The sequence below is a fragment of the Mytilus trossulus genome, chromosome 3 (genome assembly GCF_036588685.1).
Source record: "Mytilus trossulus isolate FHL-02 chromosome 3, PNRI_Mtr1.1.1.hap1, whole genome shotgun sequence".
Classification (NCBI taxonomy): Eukaryota; Metazoa; Mollusca; class Bivalvia; order Mytilida; family Mytilidae; genus Mytilus; species Mytilus trossulus.
The window spans coordinates 81482974-81495659 of NC_086375.1; the positions used below are offsets into that span (position 1 = coordinate 81482974).

At 35.0% G+C, this 12686-nt stretch overlaps 1 protein-coding gene across 3 annotated transcripts; it reads right to left on the reverse strand.

Moving 5' to 3' along the window:
• Positions 1-292: 292 nt before the first annotated feature.
• Positions 293-11010, reverse strand: LOC134712598 (putative glutathione-specific gamma-glutamylcyclotransferase 2). Of its 3 annotated transcripts, XM_063574315.1 has the most exons (4): positions 10770-10857; positions 10177-10247; positions 1877-1918; positions 293-709 (listed from the first exon to the last, which is right to left on the reverse strand). In XM_063574315.1, exons 2-4 carry the CDS (start codon positions 10183-10185, stop codon positions 335-337), a joined length of 426 nt encoding a protein of 141 aa, XP_063430385.1. In that variant the 5' UTR covers positions 10186-10247; positions 10770-10857; the 3' UTR covers positions 293-334. The 3 variants fall into 3 exon arrangements, with proteins under 3 accessions (XP_063430385.1, XP_063430383.1, XP_063430384.1); XM_063574313.1 differs by lacking the exon at positions 10177-10247 and having other exon boundaries at positions 10770-11010; XM_063574314.1 differs by lacking the exons at positions 1877-1918; positions 10177-10247 and having other exon boundaries at positions 10770-11009.
• Between the last annotated feature and the right edge of the window lie 1676 nt (positions 11011-12686).

Genomic DNA, 12686 nt, shown 5'->3' on the forward strand with positions numbered 1-12686 from the left:
CTTTTATTTATACCCATAACCATTAATGATTTAATTCGAAAAATTCAAAGTTTCTTCATACATGTATAATTTGTAGTCAGTATGGTTTCCTGGGTTTAATTTTGTAATGCTACTTTACTTGAGAGTATTAAACCTAGGTTAAATTGTCTGAACATGTTAAAAGCTTTTTGAAGAAATATGATACCACATATGAGCACCTGCGTTCACTTACAGTTGTTAGATAGGGTTTCCTCTCAATAAAACTCTAGGCCACTTTTTAGATATCTTTGAAAAAAAAGTTAAACCTTATACATAGAAGTAAAATTTTATTTAACAAGAATTAATTATTAATTAATTATTGTCTTATACTTTCATTCAGTTTATGTTTTACACTTTTCTCTAATTCAAATAAATGTTCATCAGTTTCGTCTGGGAACAACTGTCGCACTGCATTAGCTAAATTCAGTAGGTAATCTATATTTTTCCCACTTGGTCCAACTGAATCATAGATTTGTTTGGCGATGTCTTCTATTGGTGCTGGTCCTAGGTATTCTTCATTATCTGAAGTTCCTATGTAGATCTTTAAGTGTATTGGTGATTCTTTTTCCTCGCTAGGATAAAACAAAACTTCCGTTTGAGTATAACCATTCTTTTCACGAAAATCTAGATGAGCTGTCACATATTCAATTTGTTCATTAGCAATCTCATAAGCAATGCCCCAAACTTTTTCCTGAAATGGATAATGTGAATTTTAGGTGTTTTGGCAAATTAAAATAACTGCTGCTGAACAATAATTCATTGCCACAGTTTTATTTTCTTGTAGATGCATGTATTAAAAAGCCATCGGTGGCCTTCAGCTGTTATCCTCTCTTTGGTCAGATTGTTGTCTCTTTGATATATTTCCCATTCCCATTTACAATTTTATTAAAATGGGACAACTAAAATAATGACCACAAACTGTAGGCATGCCACAGGCTTCCATGTAAGAAAAATATATCACTAAAAACTATAATGTAACTAGATTCTATTGTAATATGACCAAGGGGTCTCCATGAGCATCACAACAGGTGGAACAAATAAAGCAGGAGCCGCTTACTCTCCCAAAGCATAGGTGTTCATCTTCAGTTTTGAGTCACAGTGAGCATGGTGATATGTAAATTGCAACCACTGTTTTTTTGTGTATGTACATGGTAGTGTGTAATGAACTTGTCTTTTCATCCTTTTTCTTTTGGTCATTGTGTTCGTCTTTCTTTATCTATGATATTTGTTCCTGTGGTATAACGTTTTTTTACAATTCTGTTTCAATTACAATAATTTCTAAAACACATGTGACCTAACATAATACAAATCAATCATGTTATTAATGTATTTATATATAAATCTGCTGGTCCTACTGGATTTCACCAGTTTTTTGTAAATAGCTGTGTCCACATTTTTGTGTTTTTCTCTTTGTGTCACTCTTCAATATATAGGCCATACAGATTAACATTTTGCCTGTACCAAGTCAGGAATATGACAGTTATTCATTTGATGTGTTCAGCTTTTGTTTTTGCTATTTGATATTTGACTTTCCGCTTTGAAATCCCCTTAGAGTTTAGTATTTTTGTGAATTAAATTTTTCTAGACAAGTATGTTTTATTCTCTCTTTTAAAACAGGTCCTTGCATTTGTTGGCATATTTTTTTGTTTTTTTTTGTGGTTTTATTTATATGTCAATGTATTTAAACGGTGATGTCTACGTGTACTAGCTATATTAAGTTAGTAATGAACTTTATCTATGATCAACAAGAAATTTGCAAAACAGAAACTGACTGTCATTGTGTTAGCAAGCCTAAGTTTAACATTTAATGCTAAAAATAAAGGTTGGTTGTTAGTAAATATAGTATACTAGTACCTACATCAGGGTTGTGAGACTTGACTAGGGTTACTACTCTTCCAGGCTATAAAAATACATTTAATATAGATATGAATTTATGAGATTCTGAGATACCATAAATATTTATAATATAAAAGTTAATGAAAGTGCTCCTGCTAGGTTGCTAAATATGAAACAAGATTCGTAGAGTTCAACAATCGGAAAAGTACATAACATTGAATCTGTTTGTGAGAACACGTATACAGATTTGAACAGCAAACAATTATTGTAACATCGCTAAGATCTAAGGATTTATATGAGAAGACTTTTGAAAATTTAGATTTGATCAGTTAAAAGTACTTATTAGCAAATATGAAGGTTTATTTACTGAATCTGAAAATGATTTAGGAATCACTAGTTTTGTGAAACAAGGAATCCGCGATACTGGGAATACGCAACTAGTCAAGAAACCTGCTAGGCGCGCTCTGGTGTACCGTGAAAGTACTTTAATTCGTGGGTATTAATTTTCGTGGTTTGAGCAAAGTTTCATGTTCGTTGGCTCTTAAATTCGTGGATTTTAGTTTTCTAAAAAAAAAAAAAAAAAATAGAATGAAGAATTGAAGCCATTAGAAATGAAGATTACAAGTTGTCTCAAATGGAGGAAATTGAAAAGTAAACATTGAAATTGTTACACCTACTCGTAGTGATGATACTAATTAAACCAAGATCGAGTGATCTGCAAATTAAATACCTTAAAAGGTGTTGTTTAGGTTATAAACATTGCAATATTTAAGAATTGTTTAACAGTTACATAAACAAATGCTTTAAATGGACTTTGAATTGTAAATTTTATTTTCTTATCAAGAGCGAGCTCACCATGAAATTATCATTTTCTGTACGAGATTTATGAGAATATAAAATGAACACTTTATCATAGCATATATCATCACAGGAAATCTGACTTTCATCGATCAACAATATTTTGCATGAGAATTAAAAGGTCAATAGTTGTTCGGTTTATGTTCATAAAGATTAAATGGGTATAATCCTGTGGATAAGAACATTGACGAAATGATATAAGAAAATAGTCCTTGGTCATCAGGTGTTATTTTAATAAATAAAAAGGGACCGATTTTATCACTTCTGTGTTGGTTATCGAAAATTGAACAAATTACAGGTAAGAGATGCCTAACCTCTACCTCATATTGACGATTCCCTGGGCCAACTTGCTGGCAGTGCCTGTTTATTATCGTTGGACTTGTGTTCAGGTTACTGGCAAGTTGAAATGCATCCGGATTATAATTACAAAACAGCTTTCGCTACAAAACGAGGCTTGTTTCAATTCAGAGTTATACCGTTTGGTCTATGTTGTGCATCCAGTACATTTGAAGTATCGATTGAAACAATTCTTGCTGGGTTTGAATTGGAACATGTGCTTAGTTTACTTAGACGATGCCATTGTAGCTGAAAAAACATTTAGTGACATGATCATTAATCTTGATCGAATACTTGAAAAGCGAAGGTCGGCTGGTCTGGAGCTTAAAGCAAAGAAATGGCCTTTATGTGCAAAAAGGGTAATATTTTTGGGACATGTCATCTCAGAAAAGGGGATTTCCACAAATCCCTCAAGAATTGAAGTAGTGAAAAACTAGCCATCCCCAAGCAATTGCGACTAAAATACGTTCGGGTTTTGTTTTTTTTTGGGGGGGGGGGGGACTATGTGGTTAGTATATGCGGTTTGTAAAGACCTTTGCAAGCATAGCCAGGTGTTTATATGATATTACAGAAAAGGGAAACCCTATATATTGAGTATCAAATGCCAGGAAATCTGTGAAATTTTGAAAAACCACCTGGAAAAAGCCCCTATTCGGGGACTGCTGGATTTCACAAAATATTTCATTTTAGAAACAAAGCATGACGTAATGTATCCTTTTGTGTCGTTCTATCACAACGTAATGAACAAGGGTCTAAAGTTGTGATAGGTTATGCTAGTCGAGCATCGAACAAGGCTGAAAGGCATTAATGTGAAACGAGAAAAGAACTAGTGGTTAACTTTGTAAAACAATAAATACACTATTTTTACGGTAGGTGATTCGCATTTGGGACACGAAGAACTATTTACAAAATCTAAAACGTCCCATGTTTAGTGAAGTATCAGGTAAAAAAGTGGATGTTTACCAAATATAAAAAAGAAGATGTGGTATGATTGCCAATGAGACAACTCTCCAAAACCAAAACGACACAGAAGTTTACTTCATTTTGGAGAGGTCCATTTATTATAATAGATCGGTGTACAGAAGTTACATATGAAGTCAACTATGCTTGTGATTAAAGAGGTAAAGAGCAGGTTTTTCATGTTGAAACGGTCCGTAGGTAGAATATGCAAGGCTCCAAGACGTTTTGAAATAAATTGAGAACGAACAGGAACTAGAACCTGTTAACGATGTACTAGTATGTAGTACGGTAGGTTTTAGAAACATGCAAAATGAAGAACAGATTGTGACAAGTGACCCAGGAACAAAGTGTTTAGAAGATAGTAGTCCTGAGCTTGAAAAGAGAAGACGTAATTAACATGTATGGATGAAGGATTATTGTGTTGAATATGCATTCAGAAGAATCTTACGTGTGTATAACAGATTGATTTTCATGATATACGGCACATTTAATTGTATAGTTTACATAATTATTTGTTTTTGTCAGTTAATTCTGAAGATAAATATTGTGTTCTAATTTCTGTATTTTCAGATGGACATGCTTAATGCTAAATATCAAGAAAACACTGAAGGAGGTTGTATCTATATAAGAGTAAAAACTCTAATGTTCATTCTTTCCTCTTGAATTTGAAAATAAGGAAGATTTAATAGAGAGCACATATTCAAGGCTCTCCCGTGTCTTCTGTTAAAGAGGGACGGAAGATACCAACGGGACAGTCATACTCATAAATCTAAATCAAACTGACAACGCCATGACTAAAAATGAAAAAGACAAACAGACAAACAATAGTACACATGATACAACATAGAAATGTTGTAAGATATGTTTCTATTAAACATACAAGAAAGCACATCTGAACAGGCACAGTATGGATGATAAAGATGAATCTGAGCCAGAGGACATAGAGGCAGAAGTGGAGAGTAAGGTCGCTGATAATACAACCAAAAACGCAAAAGCCACAGGTGATAAAGGTACATGTATACTAGTAGATGGAAACGACAATAAGAAGCATGTATCTTTAGGTGAGTCGTTAGCTCAAAACGTTTACACAAACAAAACAAACGTAGCCACAGAACATGAAGAGGGAGCCGTTTTAGAAGATACGGCAAAGTGGGCCAGGTCATGATGATGATAATTGTAAAACAATGCTGGGTATAACCAGTATGGATACAGAAAATGTTGGGTCGAATAAAATGCCTCACGGATATCAATGCAATTGTAAATTGTATAATATAAAGACTGCATATACAAAGTATTGGAAAGATGGCAATCAAATGAGGGTTGTTAAATGAAGGTGCCTAAGTGAATAACGAACATTTTTTGATTTCATGAACTAGTTTTATTTGACTTTGTTACGTGATTGGGTTGCTATTTTATGTTTTTATATTCAGTCGAAAAACATGACTCAAAAAGAAACATATAATTCTGCCATTCCTACTTGAATAAAATGAAAGACGAAATAAATAACATCAGAGCAAAACATCAAAAAGACATATTCCTTATTGGTGGCGATTTCAACTTACCCGATATCAACTGGGAAGAACAAACTATAGACCATAGACAGTATCCTACCAGAACCAACCAGACATTCTTGGAACTTGTAGCTGACAACGGGCTAGAACAAATTGTGGACTTTCCAACACGAAAAGAGAATACCTTAGATTTATTGCTTACATCTCATCCTTCATTTAAATTAAGATGCAAACCATTGCCATCAATAGCAAATAGCGACCATGACTTTGTCCTCCTATTTATGGCGTGTAAACCACTTAAACCTAAACCAGTCAGAAGAAAAATATTTCTATGGAAAAAGCTGAATTACATAATATAAAGGAAGATATACAAAACATTATAACTACCTTCAAAAACATAAAAGATAGAAGCGGTGAGTCTTTATGGCAGGCATTTAAAACAGCTGTACGTACAAACCACCATAGAGGAAAGAGTACCAACGAAAATGACCCTTGGAAGAAACACTCATCCATGGATCAATACAACCGTTAGACGCAAAATAAACCAAAAGCAGAAAGCACACAAGAAGGCGAGAAAAACTAAAAAGAAAAGAGACAAGTATAGGTATAAAAGAATACAACAAGAAGTGCAGTGGGAGGTCCGGCAAGCCAACAAGAAGTATATGGAAGAGGTCAGTTCAGACTATAGAGATAATGCAAAGAAATTCTGGTCTTATATCAAGAGCAACTCAGGAATGGACAGGAGTGGCACCGATAAAAAATAAAATGGGATTTCTGCAAAGTGACAACAAGAGTAAAGCTGACATTTTAAACGACCAATTCCAGTCAGTATTTACCAAAGAAAACCTAAATAACTTTCCGGATAAAGGAAAAAGTCCATACTCAACCATGAAGGGCATAAAAATTAGTACCAACGGAGTCCACAAATTATTAAAAGACCTGAAACCGCATAAAGCTACTGGTACCGATTCAATACCAGCCTTTATACTGAAAACAGCAGCAGAACAACTTGCTCCTATACTCACAGACCTATATCAAACATCATTGAACACTGGTGAAGTCCCGCAAGAAAAAAAGAAAAAAAAAAAAAAAAAAAAGCCTATCGTTATAATCTGCTAGTATTGTATAGAATAAAAGCAATTTATCATATTCATTAATTAAACACATACTCGGATTTCTTTTTATACTGATTCCCCAATCTGATGGGTCATCATCAACCGTAAAATTTCGTTTCTCGGAGTCCGGCTGATGTAAGGGCATGCTCGACTTTATTTCCAAACATCATGAAAGTTCTCTTCTTACTTGCTTTGACGAGCGTCACGTCAAGCTCCACCGAAAGAGCTAACTCATCCCTTAAGTTGATCAAGAATGATTTGAGAAGCACCATGAAGGAGGATCGCCTAAATGCTCTGCTTCTTTTATATGTTCACAGAGACATTAAACTTGATTTTGATAAAATTATTGACGATTATATATATAATTACGCCATGAGAAATCCACGTAAAATGGTTCTAATGAATCCACTCTAGTAATTGAAAATGAGAGTCCGTCAGTATTTTTCTGTGTTCATTTTAGGTTTTGCGTCAAGGTACATGTATACTAGAAATATGTATATTTCCACATTAAAGCAATACTCAGAACGAAAGAACTTTATTCTTCAGTGTTTATTTGTCTTGTATCATGTGTGTCGTTCAACGAAACCCGAACTTAATAAAAAATAGAGGGATTACTTCATAATTTGATGCTAAATTGTTGAAATTCAGGAGCTTCTGAGCTTCCCCATGGACCCTCAACCGTAATCACGCCTCTCGTTAATAAAATCCTGGCCTAGGAATTGAAATGTTAAGTAACTCCTATATACCCTTGAGTTTGGAATTTCTTGTTATTGGTCTACTCCTATTAAGATCCATCCAATCATTTTAATATACCATAGACAATTAATGGAGAGAACTCGGCATAAAAAATGTCACATCCTGACACTTTAACTTTAAAATATACATGCTCCAAGTCAGGAACCGTTGCATTAGTGCAATTCTCTATTATTTTATGTTTTTAAGCCAAAAAAAGGTCCCACAATTTTTTCGCCTTGCTTCGCTCGGCGAAATATTTTATTCTACGCACCCCCTTTCAAATATCCTGGACACGCCCCTGTATTGTACATAGCAACATCATGGACCATTTTGACAAAAAATAAAATACTAACTGATGCACAACACGGATTCCGCAAAAGACGATCATGCGAATCCCAACTAATCGTAACCATCAATGACATTGCATCGAAATTAAAAAGTAGCGGCCAAGTAGACATCATCCTACTTGACTTTGCAAAAACCTTTGACAAGGTACCACATCACCGCCTTCTTCACAAGCTAGAATACTACGGCGTCAACCCCAAAACCAATAAATGGATTCGCTCCTTCCTACATAATAGAAAGCAGAGCGTGATATTAGAGGGTGCCGTCTCTTCACAAGTACAACTTCTCTCTGGTATACCCCAAAGCACAGTCCTTGGTCCATTACTGTTCATGGCTTACATTAATGACATGCCAGAAACAGCATCTACATCAGAGACTTGAAGATGACAGCCTTCTCTTTCGTACCATCACCAACCAAGCTGACAGTGAACTTCTTCAAAAGGACTTAACAGCATTGGAAGACTGGCAAAACAAATGGCAGATGAGATTTAATGCCAAAAAATGCCTTATCATTTGAATATCCCCCTAAAATAGACCAGTGATACAAACATAGTACCATCTTCACGGTCATACTCTAGACACACAGGAAGCAAGTAAATATCTTGGAGTAACCATCAGCAACAACCTAACATAGGATAAACACATAGATAATACAGTAGGCAAAGGAAACAGAACGTTGGGATTTATACGTAGAAACCTCAAGGCTGTACAAAACCTGTAAAGGCAGCTACATATGTATCCATGGTAAGACCTGCAGTGGAATATGCAAGCACAGTATGGGACCTAACCGCCCAAAAATAAAATCAAGGCAATTGAACAGGTACAGAAAAGAGCTGCACGATTTGTGAATAACAACTACACAGACCGAACACCTGGCTGTGTCACAAATATGGTAAAAAATCTAAAGTGGGAAAGCCTCGAAGAACGGAGGAAAACAAATAGATTATGCATGCTATTCAAGATCCAGCATGAACTTATAGATATAGACCGTCACCAATATTTGACCCCGAATGATAACCGGACCAGAGGTAAAAACCGCTTCTTCCAAGAAAGAACAAGTACAGACACCTACGGCCAATCTTTCTTCCCGAGGACAATCAGGGACTGGAACAACCTACCAACAACAGTTACAGCGACCAACACCGTTGAGGGATTCAGAGCTGCCCTGAAGGCATGCTCTGAAAGGAAGTAGGAAGCCCAGTTGTAAATAATTTTAATTGTATATTTTTTGCGAACGTTTTAAATGTAATTTGTAAATAGCCAAGAGAAATCTGTCTGTGTTGCCCGACACTGCGTAAAGTTTTCGTGCGGAACCATTAACATTCAGCAATGAATCCGGTTCCTTACCTGGAAGAAGAAGAAGAAGAAATACCACGACATGTGCGTGTAAAAGATCCCTCCTTTATAGTTCGTTAAAAGTAATGTAGTATTGTCGCTGCAGATGCTTACTTAGTTCAAAACTATTGTGAAAAATATTTCACAGTGGTAATCATCATTCTGATATGCTATTGCATCAAGAAATTATGTCTAAAACTTTTTTGAAACTTGTGTCTCGTACTGGTTGTATCATTGGATAGCAAATAATTTACATTTGATTATTGGTGCGTGGGTAAAGTAACGAAAATTTGTCTTATTTCACATGATTGGTGTACAATAAAAGTTGTCCTTTCTATTGATTGTGTTTCTATTTGTAGACAACTTCAAGTGGATGGTTGAAATACCACTTGTTACTCGAAAACATCCCTATAGTTAGTATGTGCTTGATTTTACCGTAACACCTCTTTTAAATATAATGGATTTATCCAGATGATAGTATATATACAGCTCAAGACGTGAGTGAAACGTTAAAATTTGCTGACCGTGCAAGGATTGTAAAGACAGTGGAGGTCGTTAAGAATTTCCATCATCAGAAACTCTATCAGTTTTATAGGGGCCATTGAAGGATAAATTTCACTGATTTTGTTCCAACAGGTTAGTAGAGTGAATTTAGTTATTCCAATGGATATAAATAGTGTTTGGATTTACACGTATACGTAAATATTTGCATCATAAGTGAAATTTATATTTAATCCTGGTATCTATGATCATCTATGAAGAGTTTATTTATATATAAATAAATTATTGTCCAGCGGAAGAACAAGGTGTGTGCTTGGTGGTGTTGCAAGTTGTGATATTGTGGAAGGTTGGGTTCAATATAATAGTGTGTTAGCATGGTAAATGAGAGGGCACTAGGTTTAATCTTACCAGTTTGGAGTATATTTATTCGTTCGGATTCATATTGGTAATAAGTGTGGGAGTTGAGCTGACTTCATAGAAATTTCTTGTGCATTGAAGAATTTGTTCAAGTGTCATTGAGTTAGTGTGGTTAAGGTGATACATGTATACTAGTATAACAAATTAGTTGATATTGTTAATAGATGTTGTATGTATTAATGTGTTTATACGATTTGTGTGATACATACCTGATGCATGCTGCATAATGATCTATTGGTGACATTGTGTAATAAACACCTGATACATGTTGCATAGTGATCTGTTAATGACATTGTGAATAATAAGGCTTAATACATGTTGCAAAGAGCCATTGTGTATATATGTTTCCCTGTGAATTCATTTAAGGGTGTTTAAGTTGTTTTAAATAGAACAGATGGTTAGGATACAATACTTATGTTAAGCACTTGAAATCCCGATTAATATTCAGGTATTTACACTATACTCTTGCATTGGCCTTTTGACCCAATCCCCCTTTAATCACTCTAAATGTATAATCATGTAGGTAATTATTTTTTTAAATTAGGTGGAATGACAAGAGTGTTCTTGAATATGGATTTTCTGTTAAAGTACTAAATCTTAACCTGTTCCCCAGATTTGTAGTTTGATCTACATCCATCAGCACTCACTGATTTAGTGATTATGTAAAAATATAAATATTTGAATGTTTTATATATTTTAGAATGGTTCGCCATTTAAGAAATCGATTCATAAAAAAATAGCAGTTATTCTATGATAAACATGATAACTATTAATCTTTTATAGAACTACATGTAGTGCTTACCTTTCCAGGGATACCCCTGTGATCAGTACTTCCCTGCCAGAATCGTCTGTGAAAGCCTTTAATGTAACCTTTCAATGTTCTCTTATAGGGGAAATCAACTTTCCATATAAGAGAACCATAACCAAAAACCCACATGTTTCCTAGTTTCCCTCAATCCCCAATCGTATGGCCTTATGGCATAACTGTTCCAATATCATATATTGAATACGGGTTTGTTTACACCGGAAACGGTATAAAAAAATGACAATTTAAGTACTCTAATACGAACCCGAAACTGAAACGTTCAAAGTTCAAAATTAAAGACGAATATTAGAATGTTGAAATATACAGAAATCAAAAGGTAACTATTTATATTTTATATCGTCTTAAAACAAACATGGTATTGATAAAATAGTTTTGCCATAAAAAGAAACATGGGACATGTAAATCCATTATGCCCGCGTCACACTGTCCCGATTTTAACGCCGATGACAACACGATTATGGAAATTTTCAAAATCGGGGCTGATCGTATCCAGATCGGGCTATTCGTAGTGCCATTTTAACCATCGTAAACCATCGGCCACTTTTTCTAGCCTTCGGGGACAACTTCGGGAAGGGTTCTAAATTTTTTAACATGTTAAAAAATCCCCGAAGGTGCGTCCGACGTTGAGGGTTCGTATTCAGTTCGTATCACCATCCTCACCATCGTAATGTCACCGGGAATGAATCTTTGAACATCGTATTGCATTCGTGTTTCCATCGTTTCCATCGGGCAGTTTTGACATTACGATGTCTACACGAATGAATCACGAAGCTACCCAAAGATCTTACGATGGCAACACGACTTCAACTTGAGACCTGGTAATCCCGCCGTGTTGCCATCGAATAAAAGTACGAAGGCGAAAAGATGGAACTACGACGGCAATAAATCCAGCTAAATGTAAGTTAAATTTCTCGCTTAAATACATTTAAAGTGCCATGCGCGATATGCACTGGTCAGTCTGAAACGACAGTTAAGAAAGACGTTAACAAAACATGCAGCTCATATCATATGATTCAATTAGAACAAGAAAGGCGACAGCGTTGTTTCTATTCATTCACATGGAACAAGAAGAGCAGCTATTACAGGCTCAGGATTTACCTTTACAAGTAAAATATTAATTTTTGTCAATTTTTAATATTAAGTAACATAATGAAAATCATAAACGCGCCTCGTACACCAACACTGCAGGTACACGTATTTTGGGAAACCAACTTTTTCTTCATGATTCTGATTTTTTATGTATCGTCTGGGTTGTTGTCACACGAATGTTTACTCCATAACCATTTTGGTTTCTATATGTCATATTTTGCCGCAATTGTTGCTTTCCCCACATCCTTCCTTTTGTCTATATTATTATGATATTCTCCTGGAAAGAGCTCTTTTTGAATAAAAGGGATCAACGAACCCATTACCTTATCTTTAAGACAGATCAGTAAACATGGGCATACTTATGGGTGATTATTCAGACTAGTGCATACATTTACAGTTTATACAAGGCAATGTCGATCGTGGCATCCCCTCGTATGTAACATATTGGGGACAAATATGGACACTTCATTTGTATATGACACATGCAAAAAATGCTAAATTGAATATGCATATTTGATACATAAACTATTTTTTTAGAAATCAACCAAAACATGCATTAACTGGAAATACCTTTGATATTGTCTTTAGAACCAGCAGGTTAAAAAAATGAGCAACCAATTTCCTGTGTATTATGCTATTTCAAGGAGAAAAAAACAAGTCCATCTGCATGACCTTGACCTTTGGCCTTGAACGTAAAAAATGTCAGATCATTACAAGGAGGAACAGTATACCAAATGTGGTTAAAATCTTTTAAAGCATATTTGTTTTAGAGTGTCCACAAGGGTGATATTGCCTTGTATTACA

Bases quoted from the DNA above. Each gene is read 5' to 3' on its own strand.
- LOC134712598 (XM_063574313.1), bottom strand. From the start codon at position 10,904: ATGTGGGTTTTTGGTTATGGTTCTCTTATATGGAAAGTTGATTTCCCC. The intron at 1,919-10,769 runs GTAAGCACTACA...GTATTTTTATAG, and splicing joins ACAGGGGTATCCCTGGAAAG to CCTGGAAGAGTAGTAACCCT. The intron at 710-1,876 runs GTAGGTACTAGT...TATCCATTTCAG, and splicing joins TCAAGTCTCACAACCCTGAT to GAAAAAGTTTGGGGCATTGC.